Below are 24111 nucleotides of genomic sequence, written 5' to 3'. Positions count from 1 at the left end.
GGCTTGTCTGGGTTCCCTGGCTGCAGGGGCCAACCACCCCCAAAACCCCATGGTCCCCATGGGCGTCCCACCCCCCAATCTAGCTGTCCCCACTCCTGGTGCCAAGTGCGAATTCGGCCTCAGCAAAGGCGGGCTGCACGTCCAGACCTGAGGTCCGGCCCCACAGCCACCAAGAGAACCGGAGGCGACGGACCTGTCACGTAAGGTTCCAGCGCTTTCGGCACCAAGCTTCTCGCCACCTTCAGGTCCTCAGCAGAGCAGCTCCCGGACTCCAGCCCGCAGGCCATCCCCATCCGCTTCAGGACCTCTATGTCGTCATGGATCTCAAACGTGTTGTCAAAGTTGAAGAGATACTCGAACCTGGGGGCAAAGTCACCGTCAGAAAAGGTGTCACTGGCCGTGTTCATCGCGGCACAGGGCCCCAAGCAGAGACACCCCACTCAGCCAATCTCCCTCAGACCCCCCTTTACCCACGTCCTCCAAAACCCATGCACTCAGAAGCGCTAGAGCGTCACAGAGGCGCCACGTGTGGGACGGCCTGCCCGCACCCCCGGCCGGCACGCAACGCCAGCCACTGTCCACACCAGGGTTCGACGGCTATGCCAGTAACAACCCTGACGGGCCCCAGGTCTTCCTTTCACAAGACAAACACGAAACCAGGGGCGTGAGGAAGAAGACTGTAACTTTGTTGCGCCAGATGACGAGGAACGACAAGTCAGATGCTTCTCTGGCAAAACGAACAGGCGTGCCGCGGACCGTGACGGTGGCGCTCTCCACCGACCTGAGGCTCAGCCGGGCCCCGGGGCAGGGGTGGGCACCTGTCACGGGACCTACTTGTCATTGGAAATGCTACAGTCGATGACGGTCTTCTTGCTGGTGTTGACGATGATGAAGGGCAGGTGGATGACGGAGTTGGGCGGGGGCGGCCGGCTGGCCTGCTGCTCCGCCTGCCGGTTCCTCTGCACCAGATTCTTGAAGGCAATTTGCTAAAAGAGATGAGCCACCAGCAGGCCACTCACACCAGCTGCCAGCAACCTAAAGCCTTGTCCGTGGGCGTCCCTGACAACCCTGCCCAACCCCACAGGGCAGCAACAGGGGTCAGGCCCCTCGAGAGCTCAGAGCGATCCGCTGAGGGAGGGAGTGAGTGCACCCGAACACCAAACACCCCGAGGGGAGTGGAGGCGGGAGGCAGGTGCTCACGCCGATAGGACAGAAACCCCTCCCAGGCGGGTCACGGAAAGAGCATCCATGCTGGAGGCTACCGTACTCCTGCCCATTCTGCACCCAAGAAGGTGGACATTCAGCAGAGCCCCCGGTGCCTCCCGGAGCACCTGCTGGCACGGCGCTCTCCCTGGGGAAAGCCCTCACACTTCACACCTGCACGTGAACTCCCCTGCGGTAAAGCCAGAAGGTGCCCCTCCCACCACAGCTGGCCCCCAGGGCACCGTGCCCTGCGGGGAACCATGAGGCTTGGTTTCAAGTAGCTCTATGTGCTGCAGATGCCGCAGAGAACGAGCAAAGAAAGAGGGACCACTGCCTGGTGATGTGTGCCCGCTCCTCTCCTGCGACCCTCGACCCCGAGGCCGCTTCCACCCGCTGGAGCGCTCCCCGCCCCGAAGCCTCCGCTAGGGCACAGGGGCTGGCTGCAGTGCCCCGGGCTGAGCGCACCTAGCGAGGCAAGACACACACCCTCCACCGTGGCCTGGGGGTACTGAGCCAGCACATGTCCCAAGCCCCTCGCTGACCACCCCCTCACCTTCATCTTCTGACACCAGCCACTAGGCCTGTCCTCAGACCCTGCTACACGTCCCTCCAGGGTCCCAGGGCTCCCCCCTGCTCCCCTCCTTGGCCAGCCACTTCCACGGCAGCTGAACCCCACCTGAGGCCCCGGCCAGAAGGCCCCAGCGCTGCACGGCCTCAGGCCAGGAACAGGCCATGCCCTCCAGCTAGCTCCTGGTACAATCTGTGTTTTTGCTTCCAGCCCTGAATGGGCATCTCCAGATCCCCGCAGGGAAGACGCCCATACTGCGGACGTCCTCTGCAGGTACAGGGGACAGAGACACAGGCCTACTGGCCACGCACACTGACCTTTGCCCCACAGCTGCCACCTCACACCCTGGTCTGGGCTCCGGTCCTCAGAGTGCATTCCTGCCCCAGGGAAGCTCCGGGCGCTGCCTTCCGAGCAGAGTCCCTCCCACCGTTTAGACTTTGACGAGCAGCACACACGCGGCCCGTGGGCTTACCGCGCACGCGCGCTCCCTGTAAGCGTCTATAGTGCCCGCGTGTGAAACCGCATTCGAGCTCTCAGTGCAGAGGCCGTCCGCGCAGGACACGCGCCCAGGCCACAGACAGTGCTGAGCCCCACGCCTGGGCTCCAGGACAGCTCGTCGCGAGGGCCCGTAGGAGGTGAACAACGGTAACACCTAACAGCTAGGACAACACGCGGGGAAGGGCCGAGTGGACGCGCCCTCCCGCCCTCCGTCCCCACACGAGGCAGCGTGGAACGTGGCGCCAGCACGCTGCTCGGGACCTTCTGAGGCGTCCGGGCAGCAGACCCAGGGGCACAGGGGACACCGTGGCGGCAGAATGGGGCCAGACCGGCGGGGAGCAGCGCCCGTACCTGCAAGATGAGCTCCTGGAGCTGAGACTGCTTCTGCTTGATCCGTTCAAGCCGCCTCTGCCTCTCCACCTTCAGAACAAGACGGAGGAGTCACGACACAGCCACCAGCACCCCCTAGGGACAAGCTTGCGGAACCCTTTGCCCCAATCTAACGAGGGGAAACAGGCAACCTAGAGCCAACCAGGCACGGGGACGGGACCCACAGGGGTTTCTTCCGTCTCTCGCTGCACCCTCCCTCTCCACCTTCTCTCATCTTCTGGACACGACGCTGTAAAACTCGAACCCCACCAGCCAGGATTCAGAACTTCCTGCGCTGGGGTCCGCTGCCCACGGTGGGCCAGACGCCTCCTCATCGGTGCCCACAGAGCGCAGGCAGGCTGCACAGGCGGCACACCAACGTCCGGTGGGCAAGCGGCGGAGCCCTGGACCGGGCCAGGCACACACGCACCAGACCCTGAGCAGGCACCCTCGGGACACACACCGGCTCTGGGACAAACGTACAGGGGCACGATGGGAAACGAGCTGAGCCGCGTCACCTCTAGATTCCGGCACTCCTGAGCCGAGTTGGTGGGCAGGCCGATCCACTTGATCTCTTTCTTCTCCTTCGAGATGATGTTCATGGCCATCAGCACGTTCAAGGCATCGTAGACGCGCCGTCGTATGTTCTTCTGGTCGTAAGCCTGCTGGGCACGGAGCATGAGCTTTCCACACTGTCCGGGACGCTCCCAGCACATCCCCATTGAGCCCGGGGAAGAGGGAGCTGCGCCGGGGAGCCAGCCCGCTGGGAGCCAGGCCCCACGCACGACCACATCCGGGAGGATAAGCTGTCGTGCCGCAAACAGGTCTGCAGAAGTCTTTCAGATTGTTCTCTGAACTCTGTCTCCAGTGGCTTCAGAGAAACCCAGGGCGGGCCGTACGGCACCGGGGTGTGTACCCGCCGCACGGCACATACTCACGGACTCGTTTGGTAGGATGTGGTTGTCGGCGGTACTGAACTCTGCGACCAGCAGCTCGTCGCCACCTCATTTGTAGGACGTGGTCCCCTTTCCTCTGCACCTTCTCACACACCTCATGGAGAAGTGCCGCAGGGCCCTTTCCGTTCTTCTCCCCTTGTCCTGTGGCCGCTTCCTTTAGAAAACACAAAAGGAACAGCAGTGCCTCAGCACCCCCGCGCCGGCCCCGGGGACACACGTTCACCCACAAGGCTAGCAAGCTGGGCACAGGCCGAGACCCCACACACAGCCCCGGGGACCCAGCTCATCTGTAGAGCCGCATGGGCACAGCCCGGGGCCAAGACACACAACGTTTAAGTGGCCAGGCCTCCTATCTGCATCCGCTCCCAGAAAACACGGGGCCTCGCCCGGAAGGGCAGGGGCCGCCGGTGCGTATCTACTGCGTCCTGACACGCCAACGCTACTTCTTAAAAAGATGTCCACAGACATAGGAACTATGGAAATTTTACCGCAAATTTAAGAACTTTACGGAAAATTTGGCTGCGAGCCAAAGGCGTGTGTGAGACCATGACGGCCACGTGGCTGCTGGCACCCGACCCTGAAGACGCAGTGAGCCTCAGAGCACGGGAAACCCAATGGCTCAACTTTTTAAGGCACCACGTCAAGGAAAGGGTGGCTCTGAGTTTCTCACGATGAACTCGGGAAATTACAATTTTTGCTTTGTTTAGAACAATAAGATGTAAATCAAAAAACTTTGTTTTTGTTTTAAAGGAAAGTCACAGAGCTGACTTCCGAGTAAAATCATTTTCTCACGAGGTTGCTTTACAGGGAAGACAGGGTCCAGGTTCACCATGTGGTGAAACCCTCCCCGTGGTGTCGCCAAGGAACGGCAGCCCGAGCTGCCCACGTGCACGCTGTCCCCTAGACCGCTACTTTCCAGTGCAGACAACGGAAAAAGCGCCCATTCACCGCAGTGCTGAGAAGCCAGCTTCCTCCTTTCCTCCACCACAAGCTGCCCCCCTCACAGTGCCGCCACCCCCGGACCGCGGGGAGCGGCTCCCTGCAGCAGACTTCTCCTCCGCGAGAAGTGCGCCCTGACACCGTCTACCACGGGCGTGACGGCCGGCCGCGTGGCCCGGAGAGCCGGGGTTACGATTCTAGGCGATGTGCTCACCCGGCAGACCAAGGTGAGGGGTCTGAAAGGCTGGTTCTGTGAGACAAAGTGAGTGTTAGGGGTGTGTGGGCTTCCTACCACCAGAGTGTTGGGCGCTGCAGGTCTCTGAGCGTACCAATTACCTACAGTCAAAAGAGACCAATTCAAACACAATGAGACATCTCCCGCGTGCGCCCCTGCCGTTTTACCGCTTCCCATCCTCCACGGGCACTGCCGAGCTCCACCAGCCACGGGGACCGCAAGAACACGGTCGCGCGAGCACCACGGCCCACACCGAGAGCCAGACGCCGGCAAACAGCACTTCTGTGTGGCACGAGCCGTTTCCCTCGCCGACTCCCGGGGTCTTCCCGGGTCCAACAAAAGCACCAGGAACCGTCCCCATCCCGACAAGCCCGCAGGACAGCGACCCCTGGGGACGGTGTGGTTCGAGGAGGGGCCCGCAAAGCCAGCCTCAGGGCACGTTCCCACTGTTCCCTGGCCCAAGTTTACTTTCCCTTCCATTCAGTGATGCAGGACGAGGATGAAAATCCTCTCTCCCAGGGGTGCTAAACGCCAAAACACATTCAGGAAAAAGTCCCCACACTCGTGGCGCCCATCGGCCCACCTGCATGTGCGGCCCTCGTCCCAATGGAGGCTTCGTGGGGACCCAGCACCTCGAACAGGGCAGCATGGGGGCGCGGGGGCGATGAGCACTGGAGCAACAGACCCACACGCCAGGGCAAGGCAGCTCTGGGGACGGCAGCATGACCCGCACCGCAGGGGACCGAGTCTGAGCACTCCGCACCATCTCTTCACCCAAGGAAGGGAGCCTCGTTTGTTTTCAACAAGGACTCAAAATTTGGTGCCATCAATATGCAAATTTTCCCGCAAGGGACACACAGACGCTGCTGTGTACCGTCAAGTCACACCTCAGCGTCCTCAGGTCTCGTACGTGACTCCACCCCACCAAAGAGCTGATCCAGGAATCAGTACAGAAACAGGACTTCCCAGGTTCTGCACAGCCAAGTGCCCCAGCAAGCACCACCGGGTACCAGGTGCTGGGACAGCCCTTCACAGGGACGGGACACAGCTTCAGGGACTGGCCTGCCCAGGGCCCTCCTCAGCAGGATGAATGTGCTGCCTCCTGTGGCCAGGGGACAGCTGACCAGGCACTTGGTCCTAGATAAGGCCACCGGTCAGGGCCAGTGACCACAAACCACAGAAAGAAAACTCTCAATTTCATTCTTTCAGTTCACATTTCCAACGATTCAAGTTTCATCACAGTGTTTTCCAAACTGTGCGTCACCCTCATTCATTCAAAAGTCATGAAGTTCAGACAGTAAGCTTTCCGGAAAAAGGACAGAAAAGCGAACAGGTCTCCAGGCAGGAGACGCACTGCCTGAACCTTCCGTTTCTGCTCAACAGGGACGTGCGTTCCGGGGCCTGGGCTCACCGTGGAAAAGGCGCGTTAGCTGAGGCTCAGGGCCGAGGGTTCGGGACACGCGGAAACCGGTCAGTCTGGCACTTACTGAACACGTTTCACAGGGACTGGGTTGGTGACGCTCCCGGGAGAGTGGATTTAGGACACCAGCACCCACACAGACAAGGAGGAGAGTCACCAGAGGGCTGCCTGACGTGAGGCCTGGGCCCCCACAGCCAGCACCCACGCTCTCGTCCTCTCCCCAAGCTGGACCCGTCTGCGCAACTGGCCCACAAGAAGCAGCAAGGCCAGGGCCAGGCACACAGCAGGCGCTCCGGAACTGCTCCCTGGGTGACAGGGAGCTGTTCTCTCTCCGCTCCTCCCCCGTCCTAACCGCGCTCCTGGGCACCGTGCTCGTGGGCACCGACTCCCTGGACAGGGGCTGAAGCCCCTCGCGAGCGCGAGCCGAGCTCACCCACCCCTCAAGGTCACAACGCGTCAGTCCTTCCATCCTCAACCCTCTGGCGGGCGACGCGTGAGACACAGCGACGTGTGAGCCGCACTCACAGTGCTGGGGCCTGTGCGGGAGGCACTGCCGGCACCAGCTGCCCCAAAACAGGCGGACTCAGCCCAGGGACGTGACTTTCAGGCTGACAGAGTTTAAGGCGCCAACAGACAAACCTGCGTGTTGACTGTCCTCCCTACACTTAAAACCACCCGACAGAACGGCTCCTGCGACTGGGGAGGTGCACCCAAGCTAAAGCTGCTAGGACACGCAGCAGCTAAAAATAACACGAGTTGCAGAATAAAACATGGAACGAAATATTTAACTTTATCAAAAAGATGTTTACTAAAAAGCTGTGATGAGCCAAATATGGTGTAACTGACACAGCGCTGCTCTGAAAAACATCACGGCAACTCTGCTGGGAAAAGCAGTCACACCCCGCGACGGGGGCGAAGTGGCAGGCACACGCACAGTTGCCCCGGGTGCTCCCCCAGAAGTGGGAGCTCAGGGCTGGACAAGCACAGCTGGGCAGCCAACATCCTCCTCGCAGGGCCACCCGAGGCCCAGCAGGAGGAGAGGCTTCAATCTGACCAGAGTTCTGCCAGGAAGAGCCAAGGAGCCCCACAGGTGATCAGGGAGTGGGGCACCTAGCACGGTCCAGGAGCACAGACCCACCTCGGCCCCCTCCTAGAGGGTGGGCCACAGCAGGGGCATTCCGGTCCCAGCGCCCTGACGGCCTACAGAGCCCTACGCCCACCATGTGCCCTGCAAGGACACCACCCTTGTTTCCCAGGCAGTAATGCCCACGCTGAGGAGGGTCAAGGCCAGGCACTGCCACCCTCACACCACTCTACGCTCTGGGGCAGACTTGGGGTCAGCGGGACACACGTAGCAGGAGGGACGGTGCCTGGCCTGTGTCTGCAGCAGGCCTGAGCCAGGGGAGTGCACACGCATCCCAGCAGTGCAAACATCGAGAGGGCACTGCGGAGGGCAGACCACGCACCCCAACCTCTGCACCAGAGCTATGGGCCACCGTCCAGAACCGGCAAGCCCGCCTGCCCGGGCCCCTTACCACTTGCTGTGCAATGTTGACATTGGACTGTCCGAATGTTTTTGGCAACAGCTGCTTCCCCAGCGTGCTCACTGTGGAGGGGTGGACAGCTACCAAGGACACCACGCCTGCAACGCAAGGAGGCAACAGGTTAGTTCCCTTCTGCAGTAAGGCTAAATGGGTAGTTGTAGGACGATGATGCCTCTAACTGGACGTTCATCGTTCACCCACCTTAGGGCTGTGGGTCAGCTGCAAACACGTCTAAGCCGGAAGGTGTCCGCATGGCCACTATCGCCGACTCATCCACCCACCAGCCCCTCCGGCTGTGTCCGTGTCCAGGGGGCAGGGGTGCAGGGGCCCAGGTGTATCACCAACCTGCCCCGAGCCCCTGGGGGCTGCCTGCCTGCCTACGGAATGTTCTGGTGGGACTGCAGAGTCTGGGGAGAGCAGTTCCTGAAATACCACAGTACTGTGGCAATTAGAGTCTCCTAAGTGCTCCGGCATTTCTGTATTGCAAAACGAGTTCAGAAATCCAACACTCCCCGGGGCTCAGTCTGCTGAGCATGTGACTCCTGGTTTCGACTCAGGCCTCTGTGTCGTGGGACTGAGCCCCAGTGCGGAGTCGCCTTGAGATTCTCTCTCCCCCTCTGCCCCTCCCCAAACCCACCCCTGTGCACACCCACACTGTCTCCAGAAAAAAGAAATCTAAAGCAATATAACACTCCTCTTCCTTGAGGAGGAGAACCGCATCTCCGTTTCTAGGAAGAGAAATGCCTGGGGAGGACACTGCCCCCTCTCTGAACTCACAGGTGACCTTATCACAAAGCAAAGAGGAAGGACACCCAGGGAACAGAAATACTCATTCCTGCAAGTGTCTGCTAAGAGTTCTACGTGCCTGCTCTGTCCTTGGTGCTGAGCATACAACAGTGAACAAAAATGGTAAAATTAGTTTATTTTACATATTAAATAATAAAATCGAATGAAGTAGGAATGATAAAAATTCAAAATACAGAAAGAAAGGCCTTGCCTTGATGGCCTCAAAAGGCAGTGAGAAAAAAGGGAGTGTGCACGGGCCATGGTGCCCGGAGCCCGGGGAGGGCAAGCCGCGTGCACCCCGCCCGTGCCTTTCCAAGAAGGGCCTGAGCACCCCGGGGAGAAGCAGACCCACTCCCAGGCTCGCGGTCACTGCCGCACTGCCGGCGTGGAGAAAGCCTGCCCGAGTCACCACGCCTCGCGCTCCCGGCTCCTGGAGCGGACCCGCCTCCTGGGGCCGGGCATGGGACCCTGCGGGGGGGGGGGGGGGGTCAAGCTCCACAGACACCAGTGGCATTTCCTCCACTTCACAGGCTCTGCCTCGTGATAGCCTCCAAATGCGCAAACACCGCCCTCGTCCGCCCGGCCTGGAGGTTCGTTTCTGAGCCCTTCAGAGTCCACACGTTCCAAAGAGCACGCCGCAGGCCTCAGGCCACACCGAGTCTCACCGCTGCGCAGGCACATGGCAGGACTCCACAGCACGAGCCCACCAAGCCGGCCGGCCAACAGCATTAGCATCTTTACCAACGACACCAAAAGATATTTATTTCCGTAAATATTGCTTTGAGGGTTTTTACTTTCCTCTAAACACAGAGACCTATACCTGGAGCAAAAGCAAATTTTCACAACTGCTTAGATATGTAAAAGATGTTTCAGAGGACTTCTGCTCTATTTGCACAGAGACTTAAAACATATCACTTTTCAGATTCATTGACAGATTAGTAATTAGGTTTCTAGGAATACTGAACTGATACACTAAAAAACATTATTTTTTTAAATTTGCAAACGACGCCGTGTCAACACCAGCAACAGGAGGTTCTTATGACACTGTGTCTTAAAGCTCATTTTTTAAGAGATTTTATTTATTATTTGACAGAGATCACAAGTAGACAGAGGCAGGCGGGGGCAGGGGGAAGCAGGCTCCCCGCCGAGCAGAGAGCCCGATGCGGGGCTCGATCCCAGGACCCTGAGATCATGACCTGAGCCGAAGGCAGAGGCTGAGCCCCCTGAGCTCATTTTGCACATCAAGTAAATGACGTCAGAGCACAGGGGCTGACAAGACGAGGCACTCGGGACAGGGCACTCGGGACGGGGCTAACCTGCAGGCCCACCACAAGGCCTCCCCACACAAAACACCCGGAAGCCCAGCAACGTCCTTCTGTAAGATGTGCTTAGAGCCCCCCAGCTGGGGGAATGAGGAGGAGGACAGTTTGGGCAATGGCACGGCTGGGACGTAGAGGCAGACTGGGGCGGAGCCCCTTTCCTGGACACCCCTCCCAGCAGGGGCTCTTCCTTGTTCGCTGCGTGAGGAACTCTTCAATCTGAGGGATCCGTTGGCAGACAAACCTGCTCTGGGACGACCTCAGACGACTACCACCGTTTTCGGCTTGAGGAGCGGAGCTCACTGGCTATCGCTAGACCCACCCCATCCCGCCCGCGGCCACCAGGGCTTGCAGGTCGCGCTCCAACCGGTTGCGTACCTCTCCACACACACTCCTGAATCGGAGAGGGACAAGCACCGCTCGTGCGGGCCTTGCAGTTTAGACCGTGACAGCCCGCAGCTGTGCTCGCGCTGTGCGGGGACGCATGCACAGGAAGGCCTGGTGGCCCCTCTACCGCCGAGCCGCTCCTCCTGGACAGCCGGCTGCTGAGCAAACACAGAGGCTCCTGCTCAGACCCTCCTCTGCAGTCAGGAGAGCCTCCTCCTCCTGAGGGCCCTGGAGTCCACACGTCCAGTCCGTCCCCGAGTCCAGGGGGCCACCTGCATTATGGGCTCCAGCCCAGCACATTCCGAGGGCCATGCTGCAGATGCATGCACACGTGTGGGCACACACCTGCACGCACGCACATGCCCTGGCAGACACACATGCACATGCACAAACACCAGCAGATGCACACACGCCCATCACACACGCACACAGTTACACCCCAGCACATACACAGGCACACACACATACACACACTTCCCAGCAGACACACCACGCAGGCACATGCCCCAGCAGCCAGTGTCCCTCTCCCACATTCCTGCCACCTGCTAACTCAGGAAGGCGTACCACTTTTGGTCAATCTCAAGGGTGGGATTTCACATCTGGTTTAATCTGGCCACAGATGTTTACACCCTCCTCTGACAAAGACTGCCACACACAGCCCACTTCCAGGACTCAGGAGATAACACTGCGGTTATGAGACAGGCGAGACTGTCACAGCCTAGAGAGCTACTAGAGAGCTATTCACTATAGGAATGGGATCATTTGGGGGCGCTTGGGTGGCTCAGTGGGTTAAGCCTCTGCCTTCGGCTCAGGTCATGATCTCAGGGTCCTGGGATCGAGCCCGGCGTCGGGCTCTCTGCTCAGCGGGGAGCCTGCTTCCTCCTCTCTCTCTGCCTGTGTCTCTGCCTACTTGTGATCTTGCTCTCTCTGTGTCAAATAAATAAATAAAATTAAAAAAAAAAAAAGGAATGGGACCATTTGAACCGTAAGATGTATTTAAAGCCTCTTGTTGAGGGAACTGTAACACGGTATTTTCCAATACATCATGAAACGGAGAATTCCTCTCCTGGCAACAAAATGCGTTAGGGACATATGTGGTCTGAATTGCTGTAACCACTAACAGAAAAGGGACCCTAAGAACATTATGTAAGCAAACTCTAATTAGTAATCACAACCCATTAACAGCTATAGGTTTTACGATATTTTAAATTACAAAATCAAAAGGTTTAATATTTTCTTAACAATTTCAACCACTTTTAAGTTCTGAGAACCTAAAATCTCTTTTTTTTTAATTATTTTTATTAACATATAATGTATTATTTGCCCTGGGGTACAGGTCTGTGAATCATCAGGCTTAGACATTTCACAGCACTCACCATAGCACACACCCTGCCCAATGTCCACCACCCACCACCCTCTCCCTACCTCCCGACCCCCAGCAGCCCTCAGTTTGTTTTGTGAGATTGTTTTGTAAGAGTCTCTTGTGGTTTGTCTCCCTCCTAATCCCATCTTGCTTCATTTTTTCCTTCCCTACCCCCCCAAACTCCCCACCCTGCCTCTCAAATTCCTCATATCAGAGAGATCATATGATACTTGTCTTTCTCTGATGGACTTATTTCGCTCAGCATAATACCCTCTAGTTCCATCCACATCACTGCAAATGGCAAGATTTCATTCCTTTTGATGGCTGCATAGTATTCCATTGTATATATGAACCACATCATCTTTATCCACTCATCTGTTGATGGACATCTAGGTTCTCTCCATAGTTTGGCTGTTGTGGACATTGCTGCTATAAACATTCGGGTGCACGTGCCCCTTTGGATCACTATGTTTGTATCTTTAGGGTAAATACCAGTAGTGCGATTGCTGGGCCATAGGGTAGCTCTATTTTCAACTTTTTGAGGAACCTCCAGAGTGGCTGTACCAGCTTGCATTCCCCAACAGTGTAGGAGGGTTCCTCTTTCTCTGCATTCTCCCCAGCATCTGTTGTCTCCTGACTTGTAATTTTAGCCATTCGGACTGGTGTGAGGTGGGATCTCATGTGGTTTTGATTTGTATTTCCCTGATGCCGAGTGATGTGGAGCACTTTCTCATGGGTCTGTTGGCCATCTGGATGTCTTCTCTGCAGAAATGTCGTTCATGTCCTCTGCCTATTTCTTGACTGGGTTATTTGATCTTTGGGTGTTGAGTTTGATAAGTTCTTTATAGATGTTGGATACTAGCCCTTTATCTGATATGTCGTTTGCAAATATCCTCCCATTCTGTCGTTGTCTTTTAGTCTTGTTAACTGTTTCCTTTGCTGTGCAGAAGCTTTTGATCTTGATGAAGTCCCAACAGTTCATTTTTGCCCTTGCTTCCCTTGCCTTTGGCGATGTTCCTAGGAAGAAGTGGCTCCTGCTGAGGTCGAAGAGGTCGCTGCCTGTGTTCTCCTCAAGGATGATTCCTGTCTCACGTTGAGGTCCTTCATCCATTTTCAGTCTATCTTTGTGTGTGGTGTAAGGAAATGGTCCAGTTTCATTCCTCTGCAGTGGCTGTCCAATTTTCCCAACACCATTTATTGAAGAGGCTGTCTTTTTTCCATTGGACATTCTTTCCTGCTTTGTCGAAGATGAGTTGACCATAGAGTTGAGGGTCCATTTCTGGGCTCCTGTTCTGTTCCATTGATCTATGTGTCTGTTTTTGTGCCAGTACCGTACTGTCTTGAGGATGACACTTTGTAATAGAGCTTGAAGTCTGGAATTGTGATGCTGCCAACTCTGGCTTTCTTTTTCAACATTCCTTTGGCTATTCAGGGTCTTTTCTGGTTCCATATAAATTTTAGGATTATTTGTTCCATTTCTTTGAAAAAAATTGATAGTATTTTGATAGGGATTGCATGAAATGTACAGATTGCTTTAGACAGCACAGACATTTTCACAATATCTGCCCTTCCAATCCATGAGCATGGAATGTTTTTCCATTTCTTTGTGTCTTCCTCAATTTCGTCCATGAGTACTTTATAGTTTTCGAGTACAGATTCTCTGCCTCTTGGTTTAGGTTTATTCCTAGGTATCTTATGGTTTGGGGTGCAATTATACATGGGATGGACTCCTTAATTTCTCTTTCTTCTGTCTTGCTGTTGGTGTCAAAAATGCAAATGTTGGTGTAGGAAATGCAACTGATTTCTGTGCATGGATTTTATATCCTGACACTTTACTGAATTCCTGTACAAGTTCTAGCAGTTTTGCAGTGGAGTCTTTTGGGTTTTCCACACAAAGTATCGTATCATCTGCGAAGAGTGAGAGTTTGACTTTTCTTTGCTGATTCAGATGCCTTTTATTTCTTTTTGTTGTCTGATTGCTGAAGTTAAGACTTCTAGTACTATGTTGAATAGTAGTGGTGATAGTGGGCACCCCTGCCATGTTCCTGACCTTAGGGAAAAGTTCTGTTTTTCCCCATTGAGAATGATATTTGCAGTGGGTTTTTCATAGATGGCTTTGATGATATTGAGGTATGTGCCCTCTATCCCTACACTATGAAGAGTTTTGATCAAGAAAGGATGCTGTACTTTGTCAAATGCTTTTTCAGCGTCCATTGAGAGTATCATGTGGTTCTTGTTCTTTCTTTTATTAATGTGTTGTATCACATGGATTGATTTGTGGATGTTGAACCAACCTTGGAGCCCAGGAATAAATCCCACTTGGTCATGGTGAATAATCCCTTTAATGTACTGTTGGATCCTACTGGCTACTATTTTGGTGAGAATTTTCACATCTGTGTTCATCAAGGATATTGGTCTGTAATTCTCCTTTTTGGTGGGGTATTTGTCTCATTTGGGGATCAAGGTAATGCGGGCCTCATCAAGTGAGTTAGGAAGTTTTCCTTCCATTTCTATTTTTTGGAACAGTTTCAGGAGAATAGTTATTAATTCTTCTTTAAATGTTTGGTAGAATTCCCCTGGGAAGCCGTCTAACCCTGGGCTCTTCTTTGTTGGGGAGATTTTTGATGACGCTTCAGTCTCCTTACTGGTTATGGGCCTGTTCATGTTTTTATTTCTTCCTGGTTCGGTTGTGGTAGTTTATAGGTCTCTAGGAATGCATCCATTTCTTCCAGATTGTCAAATTTGCTGGCATATAGTTGCTCATAATATGTTCTTATAAATGTCTATATTTCTTCGGTGTTGGTTGTGATCTCTCCTCTTTCATTCATGATTTTATTAATTTAAGTCCTTTCTCTTTTCGTTTTGGTAAGTCTGGCCAGGGGTTTATCAGTCTTATTCTTTCAGAGAACCAGCTCCCAGTTTCGTTGATCTGTTCTACTGTTCTTTTGGTTTCTATTTCACTGATTTCTGCTCTGATCTTTATTATTTCTCTTCTCCTGCTGGGTTTAGGCTTTTTTGCTGTTCTTTCTCCAGTTCCTTTAGGTGTAGGGTTAGGGTGCGTATTTGAGACCTTTCTTGTTTCTTGAGAAAGTCTTGTTATCGCTATATACTTTCCTTTCAGGACTGCCTTTGCTGTGTCCCACAGATTTTGAACAGTTGTGTTTTCGTTTTCATTTGTTTCCATGAATTTTTTCAATTCTTTTTTAATTTCCTGGTTGACCCATTCATTTTTTTTTTTTAAGATTTTATTTATTTATTTGACAGGTAGAGATCACAAGTAGGCAGAGAGGCAGGCAGAGAGAGAGAGAGAGGAGGAAGCAGGCTCCCTGCTGAGCAGAGAGCCCCATGCAGGGCTTGATCCTAGGACCCTGAGACCATGACCTGAGCTGAAGGCAGAGGCTTTAACCCACTGAGCCACCCAGGCGCCCCAGACCCATTCATTCTTTAGAAGGATGCTCGTTAGCCTCCATGTATTTGGGTTCTTTCCAACTTTCCTCTTGTGATTGAGTTCTAGCTTCAGAGCATTGTGGTCGGAAAATATGCGGGGAATGATCCCATCTTTTGGTACCAGTTGAGACCTGATTTGTGACCCAGGATGTGATCTATTCTGGAGAATGTTCCATGTGCACTAGAGAAGAATGTGTATTCTGTTCCTCTGGGATGGAATGTTCTGAATAGATCTGTGATGTCCATCGGGTCCAATGTGTCATTTAAAGCCTTCATTCTTTGTTGGTCTTTTGCTTGGATGATCTGTCCATTTCAGTGAGGAGGGTGTTAAAGTCCCCCACTATTATTGTCCATGTGTTATTAATTGGTTTATATAATTGACTGTTCCTATGTTAGGGGCATAGATATTTGAAATTGTTAGATCTTCTTGTTGGACAGACCCTTTAAGTATGATATAGTGTCCTTCCTCATCTCTTATTATAGCCTTTGGCTTAAAATCTAAATTATCTGAAATAAGGATTGCCACCCCAGCTTTCTTTTGATGTCCATTAGTATGGCAAATTGTTTCCCACCCCCTCACTTTAAATCTGGAGGTGTCTTTGGGTCTAAAATGAGTTTCTTGCAGTCGGCATATCGATGGGTCTTGTTTTTTTTTTAATCCATTCTGACACCCTGTGTCTTTTGATTGGGGCATTTAGCCCATTAACATTCAGGGTAACTATTGAGAGATATGAACTTAGTGCCATTGCATTGCCTGTCAGGCGACTGTTACTGTGTATTGTCTCTGTCCCCTTCTGGTCTATTAATTTTAGGCTCTCCCTTTGCTTAGAGGACCTCTTTTAATATTTCCTATAGGGCTGATTTGGTGTTTGCAAATTTTTTTAATTTTTGTTTGTCCTGGAAGCTTTTTATCTCTTCTTCTATTTTCACTGACAGTCTAGCAGGATATAGTATTTTGGGCTGCGTATTTTTCTTGTTCAGTGCTCTGAATATATCATGCCAGTTCCTTCTGGCCTGCCAGGTGAGAACCTAACATCTTAAGAGTTATGATTCTGACCACCACGCTACAGATACTCTGTGTGCTCACAGAGCCAAAAGGGCCCCCGGATCATGCCCAGGGTGTGCACGGCTTGGCCCCAGACAACAGCAGGAGCTGCCCTGCCCCGCAGGCCCTGGAGCAGCAGCAAGGGCCTCCCTCCCCGCTCTCCCGCTCCCAGCGCTTGTGCCTTGCATGCCCGCTGCTCACCAGCTGAGCACCCTGGAAGGGCCCCCCCGTCCAAGCTAAGGTGCACCGCATCTCAGGATGCCCGTTGGGACTGAGATGGGTAGACGCCGCCCTCACCATTCGCCTGCACGGCACACACTCTGGTGGGCACCATGGCCAGTCATCACTGCACACCCAGCAGCAGGGCTCAGCGGCTGGGACAGCACTCCACGGTCCAGTCGTCCTCTGGGTTCAAGCAGGAGGAGGGAGAACAAGCTGATGCCTCCGCTCCACGTTCCCTGGGAGGGCGTCCTCCGGGGCTCAGCGAGTGCTGCCGCTTCTTCCTGCGGCGGGCCCCTCTCCCCACCGCCGCAGGAACACCAGCCTGGACTGACCCACTGTGTGCGCAAGTGCATGCAGTCTGGGGGACCGCAATCACCACGATTCAAGAATTACACAACAATGTCAAGTCCCCGGCCACACGGCATCCCCAAAACTTCATCTCTCCTGCCTCCGAGCCCTTCTAAGTCAGGCAACCCTGAAGCAGAAGAAAAGACGCCCTCTCCCTAGGCCGACGCGGCCACAGACGCAGGGAGCAGCGCTCCACAGAGATGGGCCTGCCCCTCAGCCGGAGCACACGCAGGCACGGAGCTCCTCAGGTAGTAGAGAGTAGACCTCAGGGTCTTTGTCAACAGTCAACAGGTGTCACAGCTCGGCACCAAAAAGTTGCCAGGTGACAAAAGGTGGCACTGGAAACTCCAGGAATGGCCCAGCAACAGCCACGTGTTAAGTCACATGACGGTAGGGACTGGATGAGCACGCAAGCGTGACACGCCCCAACACTGCGGGTCAGGAAAGTGTTTATGGAATGGGGAGTGCACACTTTGCCTGTACGCTGAGGAACACGCAGGGCTTCCTCAGGGAGCATGTGTCGTTTGTGTCATGAAGAGAATCTTTTTGGGAGAGCGCAAGCGAGAAGTGGTGACCGAGACCCGCATGCGAGCTGCAGCCCCAGGCCAGCCGCAGTTGCCGCTGCCAGCCGTGCGCAGGAGACGAGCAGGCAGCAGGCACATCGCAAGGGGGAGGATGCACGTGTGGCTGTGGACGGCAGCCAGAGCCCCAAGGTGCAGCCGGATGGCTGGCAGAGGAGAACCCAGTAGGAAGGCCGGAGGGGAACTGGGCCAGCGAAGCACCTGGACAGACCCTCACCAGCAGGGCAGGCCTAGGAGCAAAGGGGCTCGGACCCACCAAGGCCACCAGAACCCAAAACTCAGCAAGGGGAGGCGCTGCTGGGGGTGTGCACGGCTGGGTGCACCCATGTGTGGCAGAGATGCAAAACAGTGTGGCCACGCCCACATGCCACATGGTCCCTCATCGTGAGCGTCAGACCTGCGTCCAGGGACAAATGTACTGCCAAGGCTCACAGCATCACAGCCGTCGGCAAAGCCCCAGAGGAGCCCCAGTGCATCACAAGTAGGCCTGCTCTTGTAAAAACTTCCCGTCTCTGACTGGGGGGCTCTGGTCTTCAGGGCTGGTGGGTACAGAGCTGGGGCCACTGACTCATACGCCTCCTTGCAGGTGCCTGTCCCCTGCTATCCGATCCCAGGCCCACTGGAGGTGCTCCGGACCAGGAAGCCGACCTCAGGCGAAGGAGATACCCTCCGGAACCGCCCAACCAGTGCAAGGCTTTCAGAGCACAGCCAGGTCTGCTCTGGGAGGAAGGAGCGCTGCTGCGTCCAGGCTGCCGGCCAGCCCTGCACAGTTCATCTGCCCCCTTGTCATGAGGGCCGGTTCCACGACATGAGCCTCTCTCACACTCGCCACGGCCTCCCACAGGCTCTGCCTCTGGAGAAGTCTGTAGACGCGGGGATCTGGAAACCAGCCAGACCCGCAGCAAGAAGAGGCAGGCAAAGCAGAGGCACGGGTGGCACCAAAGGCCAGGAGGGCGAGCAGAGCCGCGGCCAGGACCCAACCAACAGGGCAAAAGCAGCAAGACCCTCCTGGGAGCGCACGGGACCCCCATGGGATGGGGCACCACGGCCAGAGCTCAGGCAGGAGCAGGCAAGCAGACCTCATCTCAGGAGAGGCTCACACCACCAGCTGAGGGCAGCAGGGTCCCTGTGAGTGCCCAGGCCCAGCACAGCTCAGGTGCTGGCCCCTTTCCAAATTCTCGGTGGGTAGACCTAGGAGCAGTGGCAAGCTGGCCCTGCAGGTGTAACACATAGGGCGCGGGGGCGCGGGGTGTGGGGCGCAGGGGTGCGGGGGCACGGGGCGTGGGGGCGCGGGGGCGCGGGGGCGTGGGGGGTGCAGGGGCGCGGGGGCGTGGGGGGTGCAGGGGCGCGGGGGCACGGGGGCACAAGGTCCAGGCAAAATGTGAGAGCGGGCCCCGCCCCTCAACGCCCAGCCTGCACTGGGCCCGGGGCCGCAGCCCTCCTTGTGACCGCCCCCCCGACCCCGCTGCTGAACCCCCCAAAGTGAGAGCCAGCTACTGCCCCTCGCGGTCACTCCAGAGGGACGGCTCTCGGCACATGCTGCCGGCCACAGCCCTGGGCTCCTAGACAAGTCTGTGCCAGAGGACGTGGGCATCGCTCAGCACGACCCTGGCGAGCCTTTGCCGAACCCCGTCAGGAACCGCCAACAGCGACTGTGAATCAGACGACGCTGCGCGACCCGCACGGACTCCTCAACCTCATCAAACACCAGGGAGCAGCCCAAAGCGAGGAGCTCAAGTCAGCAGCCCGTGGCCTAAAATCATCCTTCAAACTCCTGAGCCGGAAGCAAAGGGGACTGCAGGTGGGAACGCTCTTGACCGGCGGGCGGGATGGGACGGAGCTGGTGCGGTCCAACAGCCCGGTCCCGCTCCGGCCGCCGCCAGCACAGCACCGGGCGTCCCACCCGACAGACAAACGGCTGGGCTAGAACAACTCCTTGGGACGCGCACAGATCCTCGGGCGGCTCACAGGCGGGGCCGGAGCTGGGGCACGGCCATGTGGTCACGGGCTCGCCCCCCGAGCGGCAGGGGCAGCACCCCGGAAGAAGGCAAGGAGCACAGGCAGCTGGGAGCCTACACTGATTCCAGCAGAGGTGCAGAAGCAGAGGCAGAGGCCTGGAGAGCCTCGAGGGGCAGCTCTCCTCGTCCAAGCACGAGCGGAGCACGGAGCCTGCCCGGAGCGCCCTGGACAAGGTAAGGCGGCCTCAAGAGGGACACGAAATACCTAAACCGTGCGGCAGCTAACACCAGTGTTCTAGTGAACTGAGGAAGCTACTCTCTGGACCCCCCAACCCAAGCCCCCACCCCACCCTCAGACTCGGCAGGACGCAAACTGTCCGCAGCTAAGAAGGAAACGGAGACGAACAGCAGGTGAGACCCCCCAGTCCCCAAACAGTAAAGACACTCAAGAGAAACACCAGGACAAAAGGTGCCCATCGTTCCCAAGAGAGCAAGGTTTGCGGACTTTTTCACGATTACTTCTGCTTCATCAGTTTATCAAAACACGTCATGCCCACACATCCTGAAACCCTAAGGGTCCCTGGTTACACTCCAGCGTCTCACCCAAGCCTCTGTGAACGGTGAAAGCCACCGAGGTAAACCGTCTACACCCCTCAGCAGGCTCTCCGTCCTTGTACCGGAAGCAGAAGGGCACGGCATCCACAGAAAAGCAGGACGCTGCCCACGGCCTTCCGAAAACACAGAAACCAGGAGAGCACGGGCGGGCCCAAAGCCCATCTTGGGGGAGAGTGGCCAGCGGGACGAGACCAGCTGAGCCTGACAAGGCACAGGCCGGGGGCCCTGCAGGGTCTGAAGGCCTCTGTGGGTGTCTAAAGGTGACATCCCAAAGCCACAGAAGGGACAGGGCATGAGCCCGCCGCCCCAAACCACACCGGCCTGCTGAGCCGCACGTGGAAGGGTCCCGCAGGGCAGGAGACAGCTGGGCTCCTATCCCACTCGCCAGCAACGGATGGAAGAGAAGGGGCTGGGCCACAGTCCCCGTTTCACGAGCCAAGAGACCCCGTGTTTGGGCCTCCATCTAGCAGACGCGGACAGAGCAGAGGTGTCAATAGTGCTACGGGCAGCCGGCGGTCGCCCATCATCTCCTCTGACCCGGCGCTTCCACGGCTAGTCTCCCCGAGGAAACCAGCAGCAGCTCCCTCTATGGGGGGAGCCGTGGAGCTCTGGGGGTGAAGGGGGTGGACTAATCCACCTCCACGCCCGCCCATGAACATACACACGGGGCCTCCTGATGGCAAGGACGCTGACCGCACACAGCGTGTGCACCACAAGCCTGGATTCAAGGCTGTCCTGGCCGGTGCCGAGCACAGAGCAGACACCTGGAGGGCTCACGGCGGCCCCAAGGTGGAGGGAGCACGTGCCCTGGGCTCCCCGCACTTCTTCACATTCTCGAATGTCCACACGCCGCACGTGACTTACAGACCAAGGTGGCGCCCGCAGGTGGCGCGTCCGGCTGAGCTCCAAACATCGCCGCCCCTTCCGCCGGGGCTGGCCAGAGCCCGCCTGCAGCAGGGTCGCCCCGCTGACCAGGGCTCTCACAGCAGAGAAACGCGCAGATCCAGCACACGGAACACTCTTATCAACACAAGGGTATTCAGAAGGAGACGCCTTACCTTTTCCAGGACTAAGGTTCTGGTCTATGAAGACCTTGAGTTCCCCGTTGGCTTCAATTAGACCGGCCTGCGGAAGCAACAAGGACAGTAAATAGCGCGTCTGAGACAGTGACAAGCCAGCCCGCCAGAGAGGCTGCAAGTCACAGCATCAAAGAGACCCAACGGTCACCCTGACGCAAACAAGGACGGGACACCATGCAGGGAGCACAGGGCCGCCCACCGCCGAGCTCTCCAGCCGGACCCTCGGCAGAGAAGAGACGTTCGGAGATGTCCGCCCTCACAGCTCAGCCCCGCGCGCACGGAAACCGCTTCCGCGGAGGATGTCAGCGCGCGTTAAAGGGCCGGCCTGAGCCCGGCGAGGGCGTAGCGCAGGTGGACGTGAAAATTCATCTGCCCGTCCTGAGAGCAGCCTCGTAACGGGACCTGGGAAGAGGGCCCCCCAGCGCCCCGGGCGCGGCAGGAGCGTGGGCACAGTGGCACTGTGAGGCGCGCCTGGCATGCGGGGCTCCCCGCCTTGTGAGCAGGACACCAGCACGAGGCACTGGGGGCACCGGGGGGAACGTCACAACGCACAGTGCGCAAAGGCACAGAAAAGGCCTAGCGTCCTCTAGGACGCTACCAGATGTCGTGTCCAGGTCGAGGAATGACTGCTGCCTTGCCTCCTCTAGGCTTCCCATGGAAGGAGGCAGCCGTGGGTACGCTCCCCTGTTGGCGGCCCAGGTCCAGAGCTCGCCCCCTTCACCAGGCACCAGCAGAGGGCCTCTGCACACCACCCTGAGCCGGCACAGGGCCTGGCGGGTCCTGGAAAACCAAGCCTCCTGCAGGCACCTGCTTCCACACTCTCATTCATGCACTCACACCCGCAGGCACACACACGTCCACACAGACGCAGGTACTACACCCACACGTGCACACGTGGGTGCATAAACACACACACACGAACCACAACAAAGGTCAGCCGAGCCTGGCAGACAAGCTCCCTCCTGCCCAGGCCTCTGACCGCTCCTGGCCCAGCAGGAGAACCCCCCAAGAACGCCCAGGCATCCGGGGCCTGAGGCCCGTGTCCACCGTCACCTCAAACACACCCAGAGCGCATCCCGCGTCTGTGCGGGCACAGGCCAGCCTGTGGGGGGATGTGAGCACAGCTCCCAGCGCCGTCCTGCTTCTCCAGGAAGCCCCACGGCCCCCGCCCTGAGCAAACGCAGTCCCCAGGGGGACAGTCCAGGCCAGGCCCTCCAGAGGGCCAACTCCCAAGCGTACCTGCGGCAGCGACAAGCCCGCCTGGGCCTGGCACAGGGGACCACCCATCTTGGGCCTGCGGCTGCCCGGGCACAAGCTGACCATCTCCACTGGGCGTACGGTGAGCAAACCAAACGCACCCAAAATGCACAATCCACACACGGAATCAGAGCATACGTCCCACCCCGAGTTCACCGGAGACCGAAGTTGGGCCGCACAGGGAGGGGACCGCTGCACGGTCTCAGAACCTGGCAACACCACACAGGCTACGTTTCCCGGACTCTCCAAAACCCCAGCTTCCCACAGAAACGGAGGGAGCCAAGTGCGGGCCCGCGAGGATGATCTCTACCGAGGCCCGGCTGGACTGGATGGTCACCGGCCGGGAGGCAGGTGAAGAGGACCTTTCTTCTTGCTGGGGGAGCAGCACCAGGCTGGTCCTAGCAAACAGGCTCCAAGGACCCCAGAGCCAAGGACACCAAAGGTCACAGAGAGAGGAGCCAGCTGAGGCAGGGGAGGGCCTCTGTCCCCAACGCTGACGACGGCGCCTGTCAGACGGCCCCAGGCTCCTTGCAGACCCCTGGCGCTGCTGGCTCCTTCCGCCCACGGCCCCAAGGGCACTCCATCCCAGACAGTGGCCCTGACCTCCTCGTCCACTACCCGTCCACACCAGAGCAAATGGAGACAAGAACCACAAAGGCCCAAGGAGAACAGGACCCATCGCTGCCCACATGGCTCTGCCTCAGTGGGACCGGCAGGACCCGGCGTGTGCCCCGACCTGCTGCCACTGGATGTCCTGCTTCCGCATGGCAGTCATGGGCACGGCGGTCCTGGCCGCTCATAGGAAGGCCAAGAACGCAGCCATCCCCCTCCCCGAGAGATGGCAATCACGGCTGGCAAAGCAGCAGCACAACCCTGGCAACCAATGCCTCACAACCCAAATCAGGAACCAAGTTGGGGAGCCCCAGCTCCCCCAGGGGACACCCAGTCCACTCACACTATCAGTCAACGCAGCCCATCCTCCCTGGAGCAGAGGGCTCCCTCTTCCCGCCAAGCAGTGCCTGCAGAAGGCATCCAATGGGCAGCCCGGGCCAGGAACAGACCAGCACAGCCCTTTCTGGCGAAGTCTGGGAACTGATGAAGAGGCCAGTCCCTCCCGCCCATCTCCGTGTCAGAGCTGAGGAGTCACTGGAGAACACAGGGACCAGGACAGAAAGGAAGATGCTGGCAGAGCCAAGAGGATGAAGGGAGCCACCCGAGCCCTGGACGAGAGACGGGTCCACCCAGCAAGCATCGTGTCTGCTCGCCGTCGCCAGGAAAACCCTAGCGTGATCGCCGCTTACACGTGCTCGGTAAGACCCATTCTGTCTCTCGCACCCGCCGGCACTCCTGCAAGAGGGGAGCCACATTCGCAGAGCCCCCACCACGCATGCAGCACACAGGGCCCAGCGAGAGCCCCGGGATGCACGGTGGCCCTGCCCAGAGCGGGCTGTCCCAGCAGCGCAAACAGACACAGGGCCGGGCGGCTCCGTCTGACGGGGCTGCCGTTCCTTGCCGGGCCAGCAGCCCATGGGCCACAACCGCCAGACACTGGCAGCTACCCCGCCTGGGCGCTACAGACCCAGGGACCCAGGGCCGCTTCTGGAACTACGCCGCCTCCACGGGATCAACTTCCCGGAGAGCTGCCGGTTCGGTAAACACGCACCTGCCTCGTGCCCAAGCCAAGACCTACAGCACAGTCAGTAAGTCCCAGTGGGAAGTCCAGGCGCTGGCCACTGGCTCCTGTGGACGCCTGCATGGCCCGCACTTGGGACAGTGGCCAGTTGACCCGACAGCAAGTCTCCCAGGCACAGAAACGTCCGTGACACGACATGTCAGAACCACAGGAGGTACCAGACTGTTTCTCGCTAGCGAACGCAGGAAACAGAAAGACTATTTATTGCCAATGCTCTTGCTCAGGGTGCGATGGAGAACGCGGTGCAGAAAACCTACAAGGCCCCGGCAGGATGGCCAC

The 24111-nt window shown here is 57.2% G+C and overlaps 1 protein-coding gene across 1 annotated transcript in view; it reads right to left on the bottom strand.

Moving 5' to 3' along the window:
- The window catches only part of TFDP1 (transcription factor Dp-1), a 44252-nt gene that overhangs the window by 5058 nt on the left and 15083 nt on the right, over positions 1-24111 (bottom strand). The window contains 9 exon segments of the mRNA XM_047720500.1: positions 194-360; positions 835-986; positions 2621-2689; positions 3157-3300; positions 3577-3666; positions 3668-3748; positions 4748-4783; positions 7724-7830; positions 20862-20928. Coding sequence (XP_047576456.1) covers positions 194-360; positions 835-986; positions 2621-2689; positions 3157-3300; positions 3577-3666; positions 3668-3748; positions 4748-4783; positions 7724-7830; positions 20862-20928 — 913 coding nt within the window.

This window comes from Lutra lutra, chromosome 3 (assembly GCF_902655055.1).
Source record: "Lutra lutra chromosome 3, mLutLut1.2, whole genome shotgun sequence".
Taxonomy (NCBI): Eukaryota; Metazoa; Chordata; class Mammalia; order Carnivora; family Mustelidae; genus Lutra; species Lutra lutra.
Note: the sequence above shows the minus strand (reverse complement) of the source record. Positions and strands in the feature narration are given on the sequence as shown.